This window comes from Toxotes jaculatrix, chromosome 13 (genome assembly GCF_017976425.1).
Source record: "Toxotes jaculatrix isolate fToxJac2 chromosome 13, fToxJac2.pri, whole genome shotgun sequence".
NCBI lineage: Eukaryota > Metazoa > Chordata > Actinopteri > Toxotidae > Toxotes > Toxotes jaculatrix.
The window spans coordinates 469,949-495,528 of NC_054406.1; the positions used below are offsets into that span (position 1 = coordinate 469,949).

The following is a 25,580-nucleotide window of genomic DNA, read 5'->3' on the forward strand; positions in this document are numbered from 1 at the left end:
TATACACAACACCCGATCTATACACAACACCTGATCTATACACACTGTTATACACAACACCTGATCTATACACACAGTTATACACAACACCCGATCTATACACTCTGTTATACACAACACCCGATCTATACACACAGTTATACACAACACCTGATCTATACACACAGTTATACACAACACCCGATCTATACACTCTGTTATACACAACACCTGATCTATACACACAGTTATACACAACACCCGATCTATACACTCTGTTATACACAACACCTGATCTATACACACAGTTATACACAACACCCGATCTATACACTCTGTTATACACAACACCCGATCTATACACTCTGTTATACACAACACCCGATCTATACACTCTGTTATACACAACACCTGATCTATACACACAGTTATACACAACACCCGATCTATACACTCTGTTATACACAACACCTGATCTATACACACAGTTATACACAACACCCGATCTATACACTCTGTTATACACAACACCCGATCTATACAAAACACCTGATCTATACACACAGTTATACACAACACCCGATCTATACACTCTGTTATACACAACACCCGATCTATACACAACACCTGATCTATACACACTGTTATACACAACACCTGATCTATACACACAGTTATACACAACACCCGATCTATACACTCTGTTATACACAACACCCGATCTATACACAACACCTGATCTATACACACAGTTATACACAACACCCGATCTATACACTCTGTTATACACAACACCTGATCTATACACACAGTTATACACAACACCCGATCTATACACTCTGTTATACACAACACCCGATCTATACACTCTGTTATACACAACACCTGATCTATACACACAGTTATACACAACACCCGATCTATACACTCTGTTATACACAACACCTGATCTATACACACAGTTATACACAACACCCGATCTATACACTCTGTTATACACAACACCTGATCTATACACACTGTTATACACAACACCTGATCTATACACAACATCTGATCTATACACACAGTTATACACAACACCCGATCTATACACAACACCTGATCTATACACAACACCCGATCTATACACACAGTTATACACAACACCTGATCTATACACACAGTTATACACAACACCCGATCTATACACTCTGTTATACACAACACCTGATCTATACACACTGTTATACACAACACCTGATCTATACACAACATCTGATCTATACACACAGTTATACACAACACCCGATCTATACACAACACCTGATCTATACACAACACCCGATCTATACACACAGTTATACACAACACCTGATCTATACACACAGTTATACACAACACCCGATCTATACACTCTGTTATACACAACACCTGATCTATACACACTGTTATACACAACACCTGATCTATACACAACATCTGATCTATACACACAGTTATACACAACACCCGATCTATACACAACACCTGATCTATACACAACACCCGATCTATACACACAGTTATACACAACACCCGATCTATACACACAGTTATACACAACACCTGATCTATACACACAGTTATACACAACACCTGATCTATACACAACACCTGATCTATACACACTGTTATACACAACACCTGATCTATACACACTGTTATACACAACACCTGATCTATACACACTGTTATACACAACACCTGATCTATACACAACACCTGATCTATACACAACACCTGATCTATACACACTGTTATACACAACACCTGATCTATACACAACACCTGATCTATACACAACACCCGATCTATACACACAGTTATACACAACACCTGATCTATACACACAGTTATACACAACACCCGATCTATACACACAGTTATACACAACACCCGATCTATACACACAGTTATACACAACACCCGATCTATACACACAGTTATACACAACACCTGATCTATACACTCTGTTATTCAACCGTCAAAATACCTCAGCAAAGCTGCTGCTGCTGTGTGTGTGTGTGTGTGTGTGTGTGTGTGTGTGTGTGTGTGTGTGCTGAGCAGTAACCATTAAAAAAATCAAATCGATGCTTTTCATAACTTTTTAGAAGCTTTATTGAAAAATACAAATATTAAAGAAAAAGCACAGAAATCTGCTGCAGATTCTTCTGAACGCCATCGTTTCTGTTCCCATAATTCATTTCTGTTATTTACTGTAAAACTTTAACTTTCAGATTTTTCTGCTCAGGAAAACATTTGTTTTCCAGTGGAAACAGGACACTCCACTGTGTGTGTCAGTGTGTGTGTGACAGTGTGTGTGACAGTTTCAACCATTTAAACACCAAATCCAAATGTTTGTTTCCTCTGTTCAATTATTCTAATTTTTCCATGAAGTTTCTTTCTCGCGGCTTCAGAACAAAGTGTAACAGACAGAAAACATCGAGCCGTGAACAGAAAGTGCAGCTGTTTGATTCTCAGAGGGTTAGGGAGGAGTTTAGACGGTTGGACTGAATTCTCTGTTTCTTCTCACTAAAAGAAAAAAGGAAGTTTTCATCCTCATCAGACTGAAAAATCAAACCCCCGGTTTCCTGGTGATGTGCTGCCCCCTGCTGGTTTGGAGTGTGAAATCAACAGTCGGCCGGTCCGAGCCGTCAGTCACAGAACTTTACAACCTGAGGCCCGAGTCCAGATTCTACAATGTTCATTATTTGACATTTTACATGATTTATATATAAATCTGTCTCTGACACATCATCATTCTGATTTCTGTGAAATTTATTCTGACGACCTGATTATTATTATTATTATTATTATTAATATTAATATTAATATTAATATTAATATTAATATTAATATTAATATTAATATTAATATTATTACGCTGCCTCCTGGAAACCGACTGGTTGTCAGGCTGCTGGTGTTGGTGTTCTGGCTCGGCTCGGCTCGGCTCAGGTCCGGCCCGTCGGGTTTTCCACGGGCCTGTCTCAGACCTGAGTTGAGTTGTTTCTCCAAAGTTCAAATTAAAAAGTGAAAAACTGTGAAACGTGAAGTTTGTAAAAGAAAAAACGGAGGTGCTGATAAAGGTTTGTGATTGGCTGAGCTCCACCAGGTCTCACGCCGAGGCGACGGACAGGTATTTTTGGGCGGACTTTCTGCTGAGGTCAAAGGTTGCAAAGGTGACAGTGACCCCTCCCACCTCAGATCAGGTGACCCACGCTGGTTTCTGCAGGATCAAACGCACCCAACTGGAAAACAGTAGGAAACAAAGCCAGCGAACGATGAGACGAGGGAACAGAGCGACGCTGCCGTGAACACGCGCAGCGTCCGGACGGTTCCCTCCACAGGCCGAGGAGTCGGGCACTTTGACCTCTGACCTCTGGATTCATCAGACTGTGATAGACTGCGATAGTTCAACATTCAGCGGATAATACTGCTGTCCTTCCTCCACCACATCACGTGACTGACCCCTGACCTTCCTCCAACACCACCACCTGCACTGGTTTGTCGTGTGTGTGTCTGACCTGCTGAGTGTGTGTCTGGTCTCATAGTGTGTGTTGTAGCTGCTGCAGGTTCAGGTTGATCAGGATTATCAGAGTCCAGATGAGCGTCCTGATTTCCTGTGGACAGAAAACACATCATCAGGTCTGATCAGGTAATACACACTGACACTGATGGTGTGTGTGTGTGTGTGTGTGTGTGTGTGTGTGTGTAAAAACTGTAATTCACTTATTTATTTATGATCAATCATTTACTCACTGAAACACAGATGTTCTGGAAACAGCTGCAGAACATCTGGACCTGAATGTATTAATGCTACTGTTCTGATGAAAGTGTGTGTTTCACAACACGTCTGTGGAGTTTTTCATGACAACAACAGGATTTACTTTCCTCTGTCGAACCACAGAACCATGGAGGACCAGGTGGACAAAATAACAGGAACACATGAAAAACACAGAACTGTCCTTTAATGCAAATCACATTTTGTAAAATGTGTGAAAACTCATTTCTTCTCATTCATTTTTAAGTCAAAACGCTCTGATTTTATAGAATTTGAAAATTTTTATTTCACATCGTTACTTTTTATTTGACCACTTTCATTTTTTTTAAAGTAAATGATGTTTTTCATAAAACAAAATAAAAACAGACTTTTGAAATAAAAATCTAAAACTCTTACCATGAAAATGTGAAATATTTTATACTTAGACTGGCGTTTAAATCACAGACCTGCTCTGCTTCACTTTGATCCTTTCATCTTGTATTTCACTTTTTTCTGTTTCAAAGCTTCGATTTAAAGATATAAGGAGTGTGTTGGTTGATGCTGGCAGAGATCAGCTTCACACACACACACACACACACACACACACACACACACACACACACACACACTGGGGTAACACAAACCACCTGCTCTCAGCTGTAATGTGTTGAATCAGCGGTTTTATAAATAATCTCTGTAGAAAATATTTTTCATCTTCAGCTTTTCACACTAAGAAAATAAGAAGCTGCAGCTCTGTCTTCAGTTCAGCTGGAGTTTAAGTTTAAGTTTAACTCGGGTTTAAACCTGATTTGTTAAACTCCATTCGTGTCTCATCAGAGGCTGCAGGTTAAACTGAACCTGAGGTTTAGTCTGAACCAGTCTGAGGTCAACATGCCACTGTATAATCTCTGGTTTACAGGCTGGTTAAACTGAGGTCTAACTCAGGTTTAACTCAAACCTGGTTTAACTTAAATATATCTGAGGTCAGAGGGAGGTTTAACTTAAACAGCTCAGGTTATTCAGCCAGTCTGTCATTCTTACCAGAGAAACAGGAAGTGATGTAGAATTAGGAACATTGGCCCTGCCCCTCTCTGTGGTGTCATGGGTTGTTTCCATGGTAACATCTTCCCCCTGCCATCCTCCCATGTCCTCCTCTTCATCTTGGTCAATGAATTGTTTGCTGAACTTCTCTAGATCGTCGCTGCTGGCGTTACCTGAAATAACAAACTTCTATATTTAGAAAGTATAAATTATATTAAAAGACAAGAACACATGTATTTAATTTTAAATTTAATTAATTTAATTTTAAACAATATTTTATTGCTTTTACATTAACAAACAATCATGTATGTGGGTTACATCAACACATTCTGCGATCAGAGCCATGTCAGAGAAAGAGATTTAACGATTATTTTCATTTTGGATTTTTATTTTTTGATGAATGTTCAGTTTGTGAAACACTGAGTTGTTTTCAGTTCACAGTGAAATACGATGAAAAAGGAACAACTCTGCTGTGATTATTATTATTATCAGTTATTATTTTTATGGTTAAGTTTGTGAGTAAAAGTGAAGATTTGTTTACACCTGTTGAACACCTGTGGCTCACTTACTGTAGAAGCTGTACTCGAAGGTGGCGTTGTAGTCGGAGTCGTAGTCCGGAGCAGGAGTGAAGCTGTGGTCCTGAGCCTGAGACACTGCAAACACAACACACTGATGTTCACGTCCAACAGAGAGGACAGCATGTGACAACACAACAGACACACTCTCCAACATCCAGCCGTCAGCCGCGGTGTCACGTCACAGAAAGTCAGTCAGCATCAAAACACAGGATTCTCCCTGTGAATATACCTTTAGATAGCAAGCTAACATCTAGGTTTGTTACGTCTGTGGTTAGTAAATAAATTCAAGATAATCTCTAACCAGAAGCTGTAGATTTATCTGATTCAAACAGGAAACTTCAGGGATACACTCTGAACATGCTAAAAGTCAGTTAGCTTGCCAGCTAGCGTTAGCATAACTTGGCTGAACTAAACTGTTGAGTTTGACTGATTCTCTGCTGCTTTAGCAGCTGCTGAGTTTGTGTTGAGCTGCTTTTCTGCCTTGTTTTCAGCTTGTTTCGGGTTTTTCCACCTCTGTGAACATGAAAGACATTTTTCCGTCATCGTTCATCTGCACCATCTGCCTTCAATACACACGGGGGAGTGTTTCTGGTGTCGGCAGGTCTGGGAGCGTTCTGGCTCCAGTGCTGGTCTCTGCATGTTTCCACTTCATTGTTGTAGTGGAAGTTAAAGTCAGTGTGTGTGTGTGTGTCTCAGTGTCTTCATCTCTCCATCCTCAGCTGGATAAATGTCTTTTCGTGACATCACTTCACCTTTGGCCGTTTTTTGTTAAAACTGGATCAGACATGAACCGTGAGGTCATGTGACAGCAGGAACAGCAGCGGCTCTGGGACTGTCCCACTGTACTGGTCCACTCCCAGTAGGAAACTGGTCTGAGTGAAAGTCATTTGAAAGCTTCAGCTTCTTCAGCAGCTGATGGACATGACTCTGGGACGTCCTCCACCTGTGCACGTTCCCGCTCAGTCAGACTCACAACATGATGCACCATGACACAGTTCCACACACACACACACCCACACACACACCCACACACACACACTTCATCTGGTTTTATATTTAACTCACACAAAGTAAAAAAACAGATATAAACTGCAGGTGAGCCCTGGAACAACTTCCTGCTGCTGCTTCTTCTGTTTCCTGTGTGCATGTGCATGCACACACACACACACACGCACGCATGCACGCACACACACACGCATTCACACACACACACACACACATGCATGCACACACACACACACACGCACGCATTCACACACACACACACACACATGCATGCACACACGCACACACACGCATGCACGCACACACTGGGCTGATGGGAACTGAGGGGGCGGGCTGTTAATTGTTACAGAGCAGGGAGTGTGTCATCACTAACATACTGTCAATCACATCAGAGGAGAAAATGAAAACCAGGTGACACACACACACATCACCTGTCAATCAAAGTGTGTGGGCGGGAGATATGATCCTGTCTTCTCTGGAGGTAGAGAAAGGAAAGGTGAAGGAAAGAAGGAAACAAAGGAAAAAAGGTAGGACAGAAAAAGGATTGAAGAAAGGAAAGAAAAACATAATGAAGGAGGAGGAGAAATGAGGGAAGTTAAGGACAGAAGAGAGGGAGGGAAAAAGGAAAGAAAGAAAAGAAGAAACGAAAGAAGGGAAAGAGGAAGAAGAGAGGGAACAAAGTGAGGAAAGGACAGAGGAGAGTAAAAGGAAGTTAAGAAAATGAAAGCGGTGGGGGGTCCAGTAACAGAGCGGGGGCGTTTGTTGGCAAAGTCATATGATCCAACTTTATAAAAAACAGCTGCTCAACACACACACACATGGACAGACACACACACACACACACACACACACACACACACACACACACGGACACACACGGACACACACACACACACACACACACACACACACACACACACACACACACACACACGCACACACACACACACGGACACAATTGAAGATGAATTAAATTCAGAGCAGTGCTGAGTTCAGGGACAGCAGTTTGTTCTGTAAAAAACAGCTGTTTCAGAAAAACACATTTCATCAGCTGGTTTCAAACGAAGCGGAGGAAAATTCACACACAGTTACAAACAGTTCGGTCTTTCATCAAAGAGTTTGTCCGTCTTCTCAGAGTGAATCTGATTTTTCTACGTTTTAAAAGAAAAAGCAGGAGGAAGATTAGATTTCCAACACTACAGTTCTTCTACGGGTGATCGGCCGTGTTCACCCAGGACGTCAGAGCTAAACCCAAAAATACTGATCGGAGAACAAAGTTTTCAAACTTTAGCAACACAACACAACATCATGAGACAAGGTGCTGTGTCAGCTGATCAGGTACATGCAAACACATTCCTGATGCTTCGCTGTTTGGTCAGAAACACAACCTCTTGTTTCGCACTTACGCTGATGACGCCCAGATTTATCTGCATACAGCCTGAAGTCCACAACAGACCTACCGACCTCAGGAGCTGTCTTCAGGACAGACAGTCCTGTCCTTCATGAACTCGTTCCTCAGGCTGGACTCTCACCAGAACCTGAAGCATTTTTGTTGAAACATCCAAACGAACCTGACACCGGCTCTGACAGAACGGTCTGCAGTCAAAAAAAAAAATACATCAAAAACATTTTTGTAATAACGTGTTTGGACGTTTCTTGAAAAGATGCGTCTCTAAAAACACCTGGGCGTCCTGTACCTGAGGCCCTGCAGGACATCAGCAGCTACAGCAGCGATGAATCATGTGAGAACATTTCAGTTATCGCACTGAAGAAAATACATTTTCTACAAAATCACCAATCAACAACACAACTGCAGAACATGGGTCACTGCACAACTCCATGGCTATCAACACACACAGCATGTACACACTTCATTTCACAACACAGACAGAGGAGGATCTGCAGCATGAAAGGGGAGTATCCATGTCTACACACACACACACACACACACACACACTGAGAGAACAGGAAGTTAAACAGCTGCAACAGACGTTGATCACATGAACAAGATGTCAGACACACACACATATACACACACACACACACACACACACACACACACACACACACACACACACACAGTGTTTCAGACTCACCAGCAGTCAGCAGCAGGATCACTGAGGCTCCACTCAGATAAACACACAGGAAACTGACACTGGACATGATTCAGGTACAGAGAGAGAGAGTGAGTGAGTGAGTGAGTGAGTGAGTGAGTGAGACAAAGAGATGTGATGTCCTGATCGACTGAGCTCTGAATGAACACGGAGCAAAAAGGGGAGGAGAGAGGGAGAGAGGAGGGAGGTGTGAGAGAGTGAGGGGGGGGAGGAGGGGGGGGGGGGGGGGTTGGAGGGGGGCTGTTCTGGTTTTCCTGCCAAGTTTGTTCCCATTTGCCAAACATGAGCAGAGAGAGAGAGAGAGAGAGAGAGAGAGAGAGAGAGAGAGAGAGAGAGACTGCACAACAGAAAGTGAGTTTTTAAAATGAGTCCATGTGAGCAGAGACCAAAGATCTGCACCTGAACCCACAGGGATCAGAGGAGTGCCGTCTCCTTCAGTCCTGCACCAGGTCCCAGGTCTGCTGCTGAAGTTCAGGGTCTGTTCCCACACCCAGACCACAGGACGGTCCTGTCCCAGCACACGGAGCCCGGAGGACAGGCTGCAGAGAGCTGCTCCCACCAGGGATCCAGTATCTTTCCTGTTTCACAGCTGGCTGTGAAACAATAGAGTCTGGATTCTATTTTCAGTCTTTACTGCTCACAATAGAGTTCGCAAGGAAATAAACCTCATAGTGACATCATCAATGATGTCAGCCACGACCAAATATGGACGATCGTCCTGAGGAAACGTGAACAAATCTTCATGAGTCAGTTCCCATCAGAATCACAGACAAACAGTTAGTGGGACTAAATGGGAGGACAGGGGACAGGGGGACAATGGGAGGACAGGGGACAGGGGGACGATGGGAGGACAGGGATGGCGTTCAGGACTCCCTGCAGAGATGAAGGTTCAGTTTGTTGCTGAATTGATTCGTGTTGATTGAATAAAACCTTTATTCGTCCGTCAGAAACGTTTCCTTCCGGAGGGAATGGGACGAATTCTGCAGCTGTGTCGTCACAGCTGGAGACTCGGTCCATAACAACGACCACCGGCATTAGCATTACCTCTGACTTGGAACTAGCATTAGCATAGTCAGTGGTGTCCCAGCATGCCGTGTGCTGGTGTGAACAGAGACGTCTGATGAAGGACAGAAGATTTAACTGAGCTGAAAGTGAATCAAACTGATTTTACTCTGAAAAAAGTTTTTATTTTACAGCTGCAGAAATAAAACGAGGCCAAACTGTAACAGACGTCGTGCGTCTGTGTTTTTACTTCGTGTTACGTTCACAGAAGTTAAAGCTGTTTACAGATAAAACCTTCAGTCGATCCTCAGACGTGAAGATTTGCTGCTTTTCTTTCATGAATCTGATCATAAACTGAATATTTCTGTTTGAACTGAAGTGATGACTCATCAATAACTGGCAGATTAATCAATAATGAAAATGATCATTGGACCAAATGGACAAATTGGCCATTTTCTGACTGGAATGAAATTTGAATTGGTGGAAAACTGATGGAAACAGAGACAGAAACCGGTAAACTGATCAGTGAAACAAACACGAATCCTGAAACCGTTAACAAGCTGAGAACCGGTGACCTGTCGGGGCCCCGGGGCCCCCGGGCTCTATGATGTGATGTGACCTGGAGTTTTATGGTTTCTACTCTGTGGTTCTTCTTCTTCTTCTACTTCAAATCAAACTGCAGCTCAACGTGAACCAAGTGAAGAGTTTTTACGTTTCAGACCGAGCTCTGATCTGTGAGCTGCTGCTGACTCAGAGATTAAACCTCCAAATCTCCAGTAATCACCGTCCTGGTTCAGTCCAACCTCCTGAGCTGAAGCCAAAACACCCACACGCTCTCCTCCAGAACTGATCTGGGATCTGATTTATTCCATTTTCATTCAGTTGGTGTTTAATCTGAACAAACCTCTGACCTGTTTGAAAGTGGCTGCTGGTTTAATCTGATTTAATCCAGGTCTCACACCAGATTACAGTCTGAACTGAAGCCGTCCTCATGTCCGTCCTGTTTTCTTCCATGAACTTTATTAACTGTTGTCTTTGAGACTCCTCAGACTTCCTCCCTGTGGACGTCTCTGTAGAGGACAAACAATCATGTTTGCATAAATGTGGAAGAGGCATTTTGTTTTGTAGACAGTGTTTACTGCAGGTGAGACTTACCTGTCTCTGCTCTGAGGGAAAGCTCAGACTTGTATGAGCTGGTCTGGTATTTGGTCTCCACAGGAAACTGACTTCCTGTTAATAAAAAGTTAGTAAGTTCCCGCTCACCAAGAAACAAATACTGGACGCTTTACCAGAGCAAAGGACAAACGGAAAAGACACAGAAGACAAAGAGGACAAATGATGAGGCTTTTTCTGAAGTCACTAAAAGTCCCAATTCACATGCTGAAATGCATCGTGGGAAACAGATGCAGAAATGAGTGGTTCAGCAGGTACAGTAAATCCTGTGATTAAACTCCTTCAGGTTCAGACATGAAGACGGTAAACTGAAGCTTCACACACTGTTTTCACATGAAACACACACACACACCACAGAGACGTGTGTGTGTGTGTGTGTGTGTGTGTGTGTGTGTGTGAACATCCTGTCTGTTAAAACCAAAAACCATCTGGAGACAGATGGAGCTTTTCCTCTCAACACGACACAACAGACAGACAGAAGAACGAGAGAACGAAGAATTCATTAAAATCACAGCTCAGAGCACGTGAACACTAAAGAACCCAAAACCCAAACCTGCTACAACAACATGAAGAACAGTTCAGAGAGATTCCTCTAAAACCATGTGGAGCATACAGTGTAATCCATTACAACACACTGACACTTCACGATTCACTGATTTATCTCTTAAATCGTATTTAAATGTTGTTGGTGAGAAAGGCATTCACACGTTGATGACATTAGCAAATGTTTAGCCTAGCTTAGCACAGAGAGAACCAGCACTGCTGCTAACGTAGCAGACACTAACCGAGTCCAACTATAACGGCTGACAAAGCTATTACTGGTACTTTATTTAGTTTAGTTATATTTTCTGTACTTGACTATTCAGTGAAAGTCTTGTTGCATTTCACAGCTTTGTATGTTTGTATATTTGTGAAGAACTTCATCACTGTTCTTCTGAAAGTTGCTACAGAAATAAAGTTCAGTATTTGTTAGCCTTTCTGGACCTCGAGGCTAGCTGTGAGCTAGCTGTGATCTATGTGGACCTAGGAGTTAATTTAGCTGAAGGCTTTATTTCAAATGTTACACTTTGTTAGCTTTAGCCAGACAGGTGTGCTATCTGATTTACCTGTTCTGTGTTTCAGTGACCAGGAGCAGGAGGAGAGATTAGCATCTGTTAGTACTGGAGCTATCTGTCCTGGAACCATGCTGCTGTTCTCAGGTTTGATCTCAGGCTAAATTTAAACAGAGGACAGAGGAGGTCAGACCGTCCTAAAAGCCTTCCCATCATGCATCTCCCAGCTGATCAAGGCTGTCCTTGGGGGGTCGCTGACTTGTTCCAGGGCAAGCTGGGAAAGTTGTGGTGTTCTCATGGTTTCTATATTTCACAGTGACAGCGGGGACGCTTAACGCAGCTCAGGACAGCGTGAGAGACTGTGTGTGTGAGAGAGACACGTGCTGGTTTTACGTGCAGAGTGGGGACCGTATGTGTGTTGGCTGTATACTGAAACTCACATGAACTGCTGTTGGCCCTGTTTCCTCTCTCAGGTGTTTATGTTCATATGACATCAGACAGACTGTAAATACAAGCGGCTGCTGGAGAAAGAGCTGGAAGTATAAACAGCAGGAATCATACATTTCTGAGTTTTCACTGATTTTTGTCCCAGTGGATGAAAAGATGAACATGAACATATTCTTGTTGTTATCAGTGTGAACACACTCCTACAATCGTGGGAAATCCATGATGATGGGCCAGACCTCGGCTAAGGAGGCTGAGGAATGACGGCTCAGTCTCCTCACGACAACCACGTTTTTGTTTTTTTAATTTTCCACGATTCCACGTTGCTGAAGTTTCTCAGATTTTGAGCAGAGTGACTCCTCCCACCAATAAATCATGAATCAAACTGAGGTCCCAGAAAACTGGATCAGACCCGGACCTGGAGTGGACCTCCGACTGCCTGAAGCTTGATGAGGGAAAATGAACTTCGAGGATTTTAGAATCTGATCGGCTGAAAACATGACGTTAAACAACGTGGAAACTTTCTGAATGAACTGTGTTTGTTCCGGTGTGTTTCAGGAACATTGGCCGGTACGTCAGTAAATCACCTGACTTAATATGAGTTTGATGTTCCTCATAAACTGGACGCTGGTCTGAGTCTGCACGTCGTCTCTTTATTTTACTACAAAATATCACAGTAATTCATGTTCCAGTATAAAAAAGTAACAGAAACAGTTTATTTACAAAGCACAGAGCAGTAAAACTTCCGTCTGACCGTGGATCAGAGAAAGAGCAGTTTGTCTTTAACCTGAAACACACCTGCAAACAAAGCAACCAGCATCAATCAGACTGTCAACATGTCTGAACATCTGTCCAACAGCAGAATTTACTTCTTTTATTATAGTGAGTGTCTCGTGTGTCATGTTTCTGTATTTACATGTTATAAATAAATTTTGTTGTTATTTATTCCTGCAGATACATCCAAATAAAAGGAACTTTTAAAAAATGCTCATTCTTTAAGTTCTATTGGCAGAAAACAAACCACTGAATAAACTGTCAGATCAGCTGACAGCTGGCTGTAAGAGGTCAGTCTGACAGGGCTGATGAATCCAGACACTGATCTCAGAGCTGCTGCTGAACCACGGTGTCCTGGGCCTGTGACTGACCTGCTGTCTGAGCACGAAGGCCGAGAGACGAGGGAGTCTCTGCCTCTGTGGATGAGTCCTGTGGACGTCACGGGTTCGATCCTGGGCAGAAGAAGAACGTGGATCAGTCGTCCTGGAGGCCGTGGAAAGACTCCTGATCACTGTCACCGCCAAACACAGACAAGTTGTCTTTATCCTCCAGCTCCAGCTGCTCCCTGCTCTCCATCTTCTCCTGCTTCTCCTCCTCCATCACCAGCAGCAGCTCCAGCTCTGCACCTGGTCCTGGTCTTGTTCCTGGTCCCGGTCCTGGTGCCTCCAGGGGCTGGATGAGAGTGTCAGTCAGAGCTCTGATCATCCTCGCGGCCTCCTGTCGATCGTCCGCCTGCTGCAGGTCACACGCCGAGCTGAACGACCTGAGGAGTTACCATGGCAACGCACACTGTCATTAATACAGAAAGTGCAGAAGAAGCAACGCCGTCACATCACAGGTGGATGTGATCAGATCAGTATTCTGTTCTGACGACACACCTGCTTTCATCACAGCTCACAGCTCACAGCTCACAGCACACCTGAACATACAAACACTGCATCACAAATGAGGTAAATCCAGGTGTTCAGACCTGCGCAGGACGTTGGTCTCTGAGTTCAGAGTGGACGACACTTCACTGAGCCAGCACGCCAGAGTCAGCGCCAGCTGATCCAGACTCAGACCATCCAAACCCCCCTGGGACACCAGCTGAGTCCACCGGGCCTGGAGGAGGACAGTCGATATATCACTACATCGGTCCGTCATAATCAGTCAGACAGACAGACGCAGACAGGTGAGCCAGGTGAGAGTACCTGCAGGAAGTCCCTGAGCACTGGCCTCACGCAGACATCGAGCGGCTGCAGACGACAGCAGCATCCGGACGGGATGAAGACCACGTCTGTGGAGACGGAGGACAGACTGTCTCTGAACTGGTCTGTCAGGTGACCTCGATGTACGTCCACCATGAGGACAGACCGGCTGTCACACCCAGAGTCCAGTACATGGGGGTGCCACACCTGCACAGGTAGAGGGAGGAGACGGCTAAACATGACGTCGTGTGACCTCAGAGCCGACCTCAGACAGATTTCAAAATAAGAGCAGGGTCACAACAGGCTGAGCGAAGATTTGTGTGTGTGTGTGTGTGTGTGAGGTTCACGGCTGATCCGTTTCTTACACTGACCTTGTTGATCCAGATCTGCAGACGCTCCTGGTCAGTGAACCCTTCCTGTCGAGCCTCCAGCAGGACGTTATCGGGGAACCCTTGGGGAACGTGGGATGGAGTTCCTCTGAAGAACAGCAGGGGGGTCAGGAGGGTCCCATCAGACAGAGCAGAGAGGACCACGTCAAACAGAGGCGTGTCTTCAGAGGAACCGAGCAGCTGGAAGGCCGACAGGTTCTGGTTGGTGAATCTGTCCGAGTCGATGAAGATGGAGAACTCATCCATGGAGCCCACGCAGCCAGGAGGCAGACCTTTACTCTGGATATGAAGCAGGAACAGTCCAGGTTAAAGAACCCCGATGAACCTGTCAGAGCTTTCACAAATTATTACCATTTACTGAAGATTCATTTCCAGTTTAATGCATTAATGTAAACATAAAGGAAGTGAACGTCCACAGGATCGTCTCAGCCTCAGAGCACAGTATTTACACCGCCCTGCTGAACAGCTGCTCCTGCTCTGCTCCGTCTTCTCCCAACACACGTGGAATCTGTCCAGGTGTTTGCAGACGCCTGGAACAAACCTGCGATCGAATTCTTTTCCATTAACCGATGAATAACTGACCTGTGAGTGAAGCGACTGTGTGAACGAGCGAACGTTCTCCCTGACGTTCCTTGGCAGCACGATTCTGTTGGTGGCGGTGACGGTGGTCTGCAGACTGAGGTCGTGTCTCAGCATGAAGTCCACGGTCCAGATGTACTGGTCCATCAGCTGACTGTCCTCTCCCAGGGCTCCCCTGGACGCCTGCAGCAGGGAGTCTTCTCTCACCGTCAGCTGCTGCTCTCTCTGGATCAACAGCCACTCAGCCAGCTTCTCTGTCCTCCAGGGCCACTTCCTGTCCCGCAGCCCGCGCTCCTGCTGCTGAGTCCAGCACTGGATCACCGCAGGAGACCTCTGGTACCGCAGAGAGGCCTGAAAGAGGCCGTGACACAGGGAGGAGAGGACCACAGAGAGCTGGGAGACCGACAGAGGCTGAGGCAGAGAAATGGGGAGAGGGGGAGGAAGGAAGGAAGGGATGGATGGATGGATGGATGGATGAAAGAGAGAAACAGAAATGTTCTCAGAGGAGATAGGGCGACCACACTGACGTGGGAATAAACATTACACTGAGGTTACCATGTGAGCGGCCTCTCAGCCTCACTGTGGTGAACACAGGACAGCACAGTCCTCCTCACCTGTTCAGGTTGTGGGCGTGGCCCCAGGAACTTAATGGTCATGGCAGGTGGAGAAGAGAGAGAGGAGGGGGAGGTGAGGGGTTTGACCGACAGCTGGGTGGAGGTCTGACCGGAGGGGAGGAGGTGGATGGGGATGAAGGCACCGCACCCCCGACCACCTGGTGATGTAACACTGTGAAGGGGGGAGGGGGGACAAATGTCTGAGCTGATCTCTGATCAGATTTGATTTTGTTGAAACAATCAATAACTGCACAGGAAGTGATGTAAGGAATGAGAGGGAGGAGAAGAAGAAAAGGAGAAGGTGTCATCAGGCATGGCTGAAAGCTCAGGAAAGCAGCTGAGTGAGTTCTGATCCTGATTCCTCTGATCCTGACTCGTCTGATCCTGACTCGTCTGATCCTGATTCCTCTGATCCTGACTCGTCTGATCCTGACTCGTCTGATCCTGATTCCTCTGATCCTGACTCGTCTGATCCTGATTCCTCTGATCCTGACTCGTCTGATCCTGACTCGTCTGATCCTGATTCCTCTGATCCTGACTCGTCTGATCCTGATTCCTCTGATCCTGACTCGTCTGATCCTGACTCGTCTGATCCTGACTCGTCTGATCCTGATTCGTCTGATCCTGACTCGTCTGATCCTGACTCGTCTGATCCTGACTCGTCTGATCCTGATTCCTCTGATCCTGACTCGTCTGATCCTGATTCCTCTGATCCTGATTCGTCTGATCCTGACTCGTCTGATCCTGACTCGTCTGATCCTGATTCCTCTGATCCTGATTCCTCTGATCCTGATTCCTCTGATCCTGACTCGTCTGATCCTGACTCGTCTGATCCTGATTCCTCTGATCCTCAGTAAAAGCTGTGGTATCCAGCCCTGTCACACACGAACTCAAACACCTCTGTGAACATCTTTACCTGCTGCCCTTTCACATTAAAACTTCCTGCAGCTGAACTTTCACTGAAAAAGAGCTGGTGTTTACTGATGATTAGTTTAAGCTCAGTGTGTGTGTGTGTGTGTGTGTGTTTACCTGTGAGAGTCGTGTGTTGGCTGTGCTGCGTTTACTCCCCCCTCTGAAACAACAGACACAGTTTGGTCAGCACTGAAGTGATGAACGTGTGAGTGTCACACACACACAGCCACACTGTGTGTGTGTGTGTGTTACCTGTGTGTGTTTTGCAGTAATGGTTAGGTCTCTCTGTCAGGTGATTGGCCATCACGTCTCCTCTGCAGGTGGACAGTGCACATGACACACACTTCAACATCTGTGACAACCTGGAACACACACACACACACACACACACACACACACACACACACAGCTTCATTCAGTGATCTAAAGCACACACTCAGTGCAGTTACAGTGAGCAGTGTGACAGCAGAGGCGCGTTACCGTGGCTCCGACTGGAAGATGCTCTGGTACTGAGGGTTCTTCCTGCAGGTCGCATGGTTACTATGACGACATCCAGAGACACATCAACACACAACCAACAGTTTGTTCAAGGCCAGAGACACAGAAGACGTCATGTGAGGTCACGATATTATAAGAAACTCAATGACACAGCTAACAACTGCTGACAGGTGCAGACCTACTTGATCATGTGGTTGGCATAGGACGTGGAGCAGCAGGTGATGAACCTGCAGAGGGAGCAGTGGACCAGAGACGGGAAGTGGGTCCTGAAGTCCCGAACTAAAGACAGACACTCCACACAGCGCTGGGGAGGGTGAGAGACACTGGCTGTCGCACTGAGACAGAGAGAGGGAGACACAGTGAAGGACGTCCAGAGGCTTTCACGGCCTGGTTTCTCAGGACTAATAAAACAGCTCTGCAGTTAAATCTGAGAAATCAGACTGTGACTGATCTGCATCTGAATCAGACTCAGTCCAGGACTGACACACCTGAGGCTGGACAACAGCTCTCCCAGACTCTCCACCTTCCTCTTAGGTGCCTCCTGTGGGGGTGGAGGTGGGTCAACATCCACCACCTGAAACACAGAAGAAGAAAACACAACCTCACCCAAAACAACTCATTTCATCTGCAGCTGGTTGTTTTACAGGACTGTGTCAGTCCACAGATCTGTCCATCGGCCATCGCCTCAGCCTCTCACGGAGACAGAGACTCCCTCTGAGCTCAGGCGACCAGAGGCACCACCTCACCACACATCGCCTCGTAAGAACTCTGCACTGGAACACCCTCAAACGTGGAACTTAATGGTCCATAACCACACATCAAACCATGTGACCAGGTGTGTCAGCGCTGCCCCCCCCCCCCCCCCCGGTCATGTGACTTCTGAACCTGTTGTGCACCTGCTCTGAACAGACTTGCCTTGCATGGGACGACCGCTTTCTTTGCTGCTTCAGTGTCAGATCCTCCAACCACTGAGTAAGTCCTCACAGTCACCTGCAGACACACACACACACACACACACACAGTTAAACATGGCCTCTGCTGTGTCTTCACAGTGTCTTCTCACAGGGACACTGGGCTGGGCTGCACCTTGGTTCCAGGTTTGAGTCCGGTGAGCTGAGGAGGTCTGATGTGGGTCCTGTGATGCAGCAGTTTGTGCTCGACGCGGTCTTTAACGTACAGGAAGTGCAGACGACACCTGTCGCAGCCGAACACATGCTTCTTCTGAAAACACATTAACACACACGCGTGACGTGAAAACCAGCTCCATTCTGTGGCTCCTGCTTCTCCTTCACCACGGTCTGACATGTCACTGAGCAAAAACTGACCAATCAAGGAAAACTGAAAAGAACCAATGAAAATGAAGTGAAGCAGGCGGTGAATACAGCACAGGAAGTGGCAGAGACTGTCACCTGAGCTGACTGACACGGGTCACCTGAGCTGACTGACACGGGTCACCTGAGCTGACTGACACGGGTCACCTGAGCTGACTGACACGGGTCACCTGAGCTGACTGACACGGGTCACCTGAGCTGACTGACATGTTACAGGTGTTCCTCCTTGAACTAGCCTCGGTGCTGTGAATACCTGGTGCCGGGCGAAGTGTTGCTGGTAGCAGGTGTTACTGCGCAGGACTCGCAGACAGTACTGGCACAGCAGGTGTTTGGTGTCAGCGTGAGCGTCCTGAAAGTGGGACCAGACGTCCGAGTAGAACGACGATCTGAAGTCACACACCTGCAGCACAGGTACACGTGACACGTTCAGTTTTCACATACAGAAACACACTGTTGGTGAAGATGTGAGCGGTTGTCTCCGCCCTGGTTTCACACCTGGCACACGTAGGGCATCTCTCCGGGTTTGTGAGTGTACTTCATGTGCCAGAGGAAAGTCGGTTCACTGCCGAACTCCAGCTCACAGATCCGACACGTCGCTACACAGAGAACACAAACACACACACCTGATACAACAACTGGACCTCAAACGGTCTGTGTGTGCGTGTGTGCGTGTCTGTGTGTGTGTGCGTGTGTGTGTGTGCGTGTGTGTGCGTGTGTGTGTGTGTCTGTGTGTGTGTGTGTGCGTGTGTGTGTGTGTGCGTGTGTGTGCGTGCGTGCGTGTGTCTGTGTGTGTGTCTGTGTGCGTGTCTGTGTGTGTCTGTGTGTGTGTGTGCGTGCGTGTGTGTGTCTGTGTGCGTGTCTGTGTGCGTGTCTGTGTGCGTGTCTGTGTGTGTGCGTGCGTGTGTGTGCGTGTCTGTGTGTGTGCGTGCGCATACTACAGACCTGTGGACTCGTACTGACTGTGAACAGCCTCCAGGTGGCACTGCAGTTTGAACGGGGACAGGAAGTGACGGAAACAGTGCGGACATGAAGACACAGTGTCTCCGTCCTCCATCGAGACATGTTGCCGCATGTGACACATCAACCTGAGACAGACACACAAGGACCAGTTCTTATTCTGTTGCAATACACTGTGCAGTGATTCTGAGTTGTTACATTCTGTCCATAAAGTTGGTCAAGTTCAAATTAAAGCAGCAGACCCAGGATTTCACTCACGCGTCAAAACATTCACCAAAACATCACAATTCCAGCGCTCCCGTCCTGACCCGCCAAAATAAAACCATGAATACAAACATCAAACTACATTCTGTTAAAGAAAGAACCATCCAAACATGAACGCAGCTTAAAATGAAAGGAAATTAAAACTGACATGAAAGTTCTGTTGGATCTACAATAGTTTTTCTGTGGTGTTGCTGAGTCTCGCTGAAACATGAGCAGATGAAGCCAAAGAGCCAACTGTCACTCATCAGTCAGTAAGTGGACCAGAATATTTACTGACTCACTGCTGCAGCTCTTGTGTCTTTATCACACACTAACATACACTGTGGTCCAGGCTGCATTTCATTTTGTGTTCCTAATAAACTGGACACAGGAACTGAAGCTCACTGTGCTGCAGGCAGTGTCCCTCAGGCAGATCATGCTGTGGTGTTTGTGCGTGTACGTGTGTGAGTCTCACTCGATGTTGTTGCGTAGCGTCGTGGGACAGTGGATGCAGCGGTACGGTCCCGTAAACTTTCTGTCCAGCACGCTGGGTTTGACGGAGCTTCGCCCGGGCCCCGAGCCGTAGTAAAAGTCCTCCACCAGTATCACCAGTTTGCCATGGGGAGGGTCAGAGGGAGGTTCGGACTGGTCCTGCTGGGGGCTGCTGATGTTGGAGGAGGAGGAGGCGGGGGCGGGGCTGCTGAACTGGCCTGACAGGAAGTCATCAGACAATCTGCGAGTCTTCTGAAGAGGAGAGACGACTTTAGACTGAAGGAGACGCACAGGAAGGACGGCTGAATAGATCTACAGCGTCAGCAGAACAAACTCACAGCAGGGAGTCCAGGTCGGGTCCTGGGCTCTTTACTGACACTCTGAGGGTCTCTGGACGTTCTGGAGGTCTTGTTCTTGTCTCTGCTCTTCCTGCGGGATTTTTTCTTCTTCTTCTTCTTCAGTTTCTTCAGACTCTGAGCGATTGCAGGGCTGCACAGCTGAGGGAGGAGGAAGAGGGGGGTAAAAAGAGGAGGAGGAGGAGGTTGTGGGGGTGTGGGGTCTGGTCCTTTTACACAAAGTAAATGTTCTCAGACTTTAAAGGGCTGAACTCTCCTTTATCACTTAAGTGCTCCAAACACTTTCCTCGGGTTTTATTCAGGACCTTTGGCACAGCCCAGAAATTCAATACCTTTACTGCAGAAACACACTGAGTCATTGCCACAGGATCAGGTCTGTGAGCAACACAAAGCAGGTTTGATAAGCTACAGTAACACTGACTGTCTCTGTGTATCTCAGGTCAGAGTTCCCATCGTCTCTCTACTGCGATAAAAAGGTAATCAGACATGTTTGCACTTACACACATGAATCCTCTGAGTTCTGTGATGAGCTTGTACTGAGACACACAGATGAGACAGTTGGGAGGAGAGACAGGCCCCAGCTGACCTGGGGGGAGACAGAGAACACACCTGGTTCATCTCTGCAGTAGATGGAGAAGACGAAGCATGTCTGGTCTTCTGTATGTGAAAAACAACACGAGCAGTAACTGTGATCTTTCTTCAGCCTCTCAAATGTAAACAGATTCATTATTTAGAAGAGTCTGCTGACAACCAGCCCAATGAAGAAAGAAAACACTGTACGGAGTGATTTACACGCTGTGTGTGTGTGTGTGTGTGTGTGTGTGTGCGCGCGCGTGCGTGTGTGTGTGTGCGTGTGTGCGTGTGTGTGAGTTGGTTGGTGAGTTTGGTTTTTCAGAGCGGTACACCTGGAACACCAGGTGATAAAGGCTGATCCTGCACAAACACCCGGCTTCAGTCACATCGGTCAAACCTTTGCGCAGCAGCTTGTGAGGAGCAGCAGGTCTGCTGCTGCTGGGGGACGTCCCGGTCCTCTGTGATGCTGGTGAGGCGAGGGGCAGGGTGGGTGGGGCAGGGGCAGAGGGCGGAGTCTTCGGGTCTGTCAGAGTTCGGTTGGATTTGAAGTTCACATTGTGGTCGATCAAAACCTTCTGAGCTGCTTCACCTGAGACCACACCTGGACCACAGACAGACACAGTCAGGAAACCATGAGCCTTCTTTAAACTACATCAGACTGGCTGAGGCGCATACCTGTGATGATGGGGGTGGGGCCAGCCTCAGGTTCAGGTGGAGCAGCAGCAGCAGGTTTTGGAGCTGCAGATGTGTTTGAGGCGACGGCGGTGGCGGTGGCGGTCAGGGAGGCGGTGGTGTTGATGTGGTGAGTTCCTGCAGGACTTTGGACTGTCACAGTGATGGGGATCTGAACTGTGGTGAAGCCGCTGGCTGCACCTCCAGGATGAGAGCGCAGCTTCAGCTGCACACCTCCACCTGATCATAATAACATCATAACACATTCACTCACTGCTCTTTATTCTCATTAACATCCTGTTCACCAGCCACTGACGAGACGCAGAGTCTGACTGTAATGAAGTGTACATGTGTATACAACTTTTTAACAACAGGATATTTTAAAGTGCTTCACATTTAACCTGCGGTAATATAAAACTACACTAAACTACACAGCAAACATTTGGCATTAGTTTTACTTAAAAGGACTGAAACAATTATTCAATATCAAAACAGCTGCAGTTCATTGACTAATCGGCTCACTGACAAATTGCTGCAGTTGAAACAGGCGTCAGTAGTGAGCTGGAAGACCTCAGCTTAGAAAGCTGAACTGTACTGACCTCCAGGCAGCAGAGGGACCAGTCGACCATTCACCATGAAGCCCAGAGGACCACCTGAGGACTGAACACACACACACACACACACACACATGTATGTCAGATCAAAAGCAACGTGGTTTGTCCACTGAGACCTGCTTCAGCTAACGCCTGTTCCCTTCTGTGAGGTGAATAAAGGTAAATACCTTCCACCTCACGCCCTCAGATCAGAGCTGTCAGGAGTTACCTTCACTGTGTGGTTTACTGTGGAGGGGCTGCAGCTGTTCACTGGCTGGACTGGAATGGGAATGATCCTGAGTGGTGGGGGGTCCGTCTCCTCCTCCATCGGACTGACACCAGCCTCCAGACCTGCAGAGACAGAGTCATGGTTCTGAGTCTGGTTCACTTCAGCTCTGATCAGATACTTCCTCATATAAAGCATCATCCTGTCATTTTATACTGGTTTTTTCAGTGGAAACCAGTCGGGATGATAAGACCTCAAGAGAATGGATTTGTTAACTTTAACATCACATTTTTATCCTTTTTCACAGCAATATTTCCAAATATTATCATTAATTCATCATAGAACCCGACCTGGATAAACAACAGGCAGAGGGTGAATGGACATCAGAGGTCTGGATCAATGTTGCAGCCAGTTTTTGCCAAAATCACAGACAAAAACATTCTATGTATAACTGTTTACTGCAGGTTGGAGAAAATGAGAGCTGTGTACATAAAGGTTAAAACTTTTTAAAACCTTTTAAGGCCTTGTTTTTTGAGGAAACTGAATTCAGGTCTTCCTAAGATGTGTCTAAATTTCAACTCTTCACCTTCATCTGTCTCTGGTGACGGAGGCCAAACCTCCTGCTCCTCTTCATCACACTCCATCAGCAGGTCAGCACCACAAGCTGCTCGCTGCACCTCCATCGTCACCTCCTCGCCTGCGCAGGGGGAACACCTGTTGTGAACACATCAGCATGAGCTCTCTTACATTACCTGCCATCAGAATCAGCACAGGTTCACATGTGATATACATTATCACAGTATAGTTGGGCTTATTTACTGTGTTAGCCGTGGATTTGACATAAAGAGACTTCGAGTTTCTGCAGCATTCACTGAGTTTAATTTGACTTTTAAAAAAACCTTTATACACCACTCAGACTGTGACTGTGATACTGGTCTCATCATCACACTGTCAACATATGAATAATATGATGTGAACACCAGTCAGGATGTTGTGCATGAACTTACTAACATTTCTATTTGTGTCGCTGCTTCTGCATGTAACAGTTACAGCTGGAGTTATTACAGAGGCTGATCTTATTCTCTTTAATGCTGTTAAACATGACTATTTTCATTAGCAGACAATATATAACTGTCATTAATAAATGTAAGCAGGCAGAATGTACAGGCACATTTGACATTTGATTATTTCATGGATAAACTTCACTTTTGTCTTTACATAAACATTCAGATGAATGTTAGCTCACAGTCAGTCATGCTAGCTGGGATACTATGAACCTCAGTGAGCTTTCTGTCCCTGTTTTGACTGAAATAAGATTAAAATAAGATGACAGCTGATAACTTGTGTGTTTAAAAGATGTTTTCACTAGATTATTAATCTGAAACCTGACCGCAGACTAAATAACTGCTAACAGAAATCAAAAGGATAAACTAAAAAGCTTAGCAAGCTCGGCTAACATTGTAATGAAAGCACAAACAGGCAAACAGGGTAAATATCTACTATATCACTTCACTGACTCTACACTGCTGATCCAAACATGTTACAAACAAACTGAGAGTGTTGTATTTAACTGTAGTGATGCTGGGCTACACGGACCAGCCGCCCCCCACACCACCCTCCACAGAGAATTTAGCATTCAGCTATAAATGCTAACAGGCTAGCATAGCAGCTAACTCTGTGACTTCAATAACTCTGCATGATAACCGCACAAAAACTGCAGCACGCACTCGCTTACCTTATCCGGGGCGTTTATATGTTAAACAAAAACTTATTCCATAAAAATTCCACTTTTAGACAAAGTCTTTGCAAAAATAATCAGTGAATGGGTGATCTCCTCAGACATGAGCTGTTAGCCGTTCAGCGTGTACTAAGGACGGGCTACCACTATATCCCTCCGCCGCGTCCCCGCCTCCAACGAGGATACGGTCTTGGACGGACGCGGAGGGATATCTGCTTGTGAAGGCATAATATCCGTTTTCATTAAGTTTTAAAACAAGAATATTTCAAATTTGCGCCAGTCATCCTCTGACATTTACCTGTCACAGGAACAATGCGACTTCAACTCAATAAAACCACCACCAGCAGTGTCCATCGTCCAGTGTCCATCGTTGGGTTGAACTGAACCAGAGGTCTGCATGCCAGTACTGGTTCGCAGGCTAACGTGACAAAACTTTTTAAATTCGTCCCCTCCACATACACCGATAACTTAAACCGTAAAAGAGGAAGTAAATGCGAACACCGCGCCGGTTCCTGTACCGTGCTCAGTGTTCTGGATGCGGACTGTGAGCGGTCAAGAAGGCTAGTGTTAGCTCACTGGTTAATGCTAGCTAACAGGCTAATGTTAGCTGAGAATCTTATTAAAGTTGCTGTTGATTAATTAATGCCGCTAAAGTTCCAACAAAAAACAATTTCACCGAAACACCAAGCTACAATAATATTATTTAAGCCTACGAATGCATGATAGCTGTAGTTGATGTTTATAAAAAATATTAGTTGCTGATATGTAAACTTGTCACTGTGATGCTAGTTAGCTGCCTCTAGCTAACTTTGTGTTAGCTTAATCCTGCTCCAAATGAAAGAAGATCATTAAAGTAGAGATATAACTGAACACAGTTGTATTTATGGCTGTTATATTTTGACAGCTGTAGTTACTGGTTCATTTGCAGATTGGATACATATCATAAAATAGCTTATAAAACAAGATGCATTGCTGTACATTAACTATAAAGTGAAGTTGCTCCAGTGTGACTGAATGCTAACTGAACATTGGAACCTGCATGAAGGAGGATTTGCTGCAGAGCTGAGGATCAGACTGATTAAGTTTGAGCTGGTTTTTCCTCATAAACTGAAAACTGAGTGAAAATCGACTACAACATTAAAATATTGTCAATAATGATAATAACAATAAAACTTCCAGGAGCCACCCTTCTGCATAGTGCGTTCATTTATACACATAGTGACGCTTTCTACGTAGTGACGCAGTGCCCTGCGTGTCGCGTAATGACGTCACAGACC

The 25,580-nt window shown here is 45.9% G+C and overlaps 1 protein-coding gene across 1 annotated transcript; it reads right to left on the reverse strand.

The window, feature by feature from the left end:
* Window positions 1-1,978: 1,978 nt before the first annotated feature.
* On the reverse strand, window positions 1,979-8,623 carry si:ch211-191i18.2 (uncharacterized protein LOC564095 homolog). Its single transcript, XM_041054129.1, has 5 exons — window positions 8,481-8,623; window positions 5,371-5,454; window positions 4,802-4,974; window positions 3,525-3,620; window positions 1,979-3,248 (listed from the first exon to the last, which is right to left on the reverse strand). The coding sequence occupies exons 1-4, from the start codon at window positions 8,545-8,547 to the stop codon at window positions 3,546-3,548; spliced, it is 399 nt and encodes a 132-aa protein (XP_040910063.1). The 5' UTR covers window positions 8,548-8,623; the 3' UTR covers window positions 1,979-3,248; window positions 3,525-3,545.
* Window positions 8,624-25,580: the final 16,957 nt, after the last annotated feature.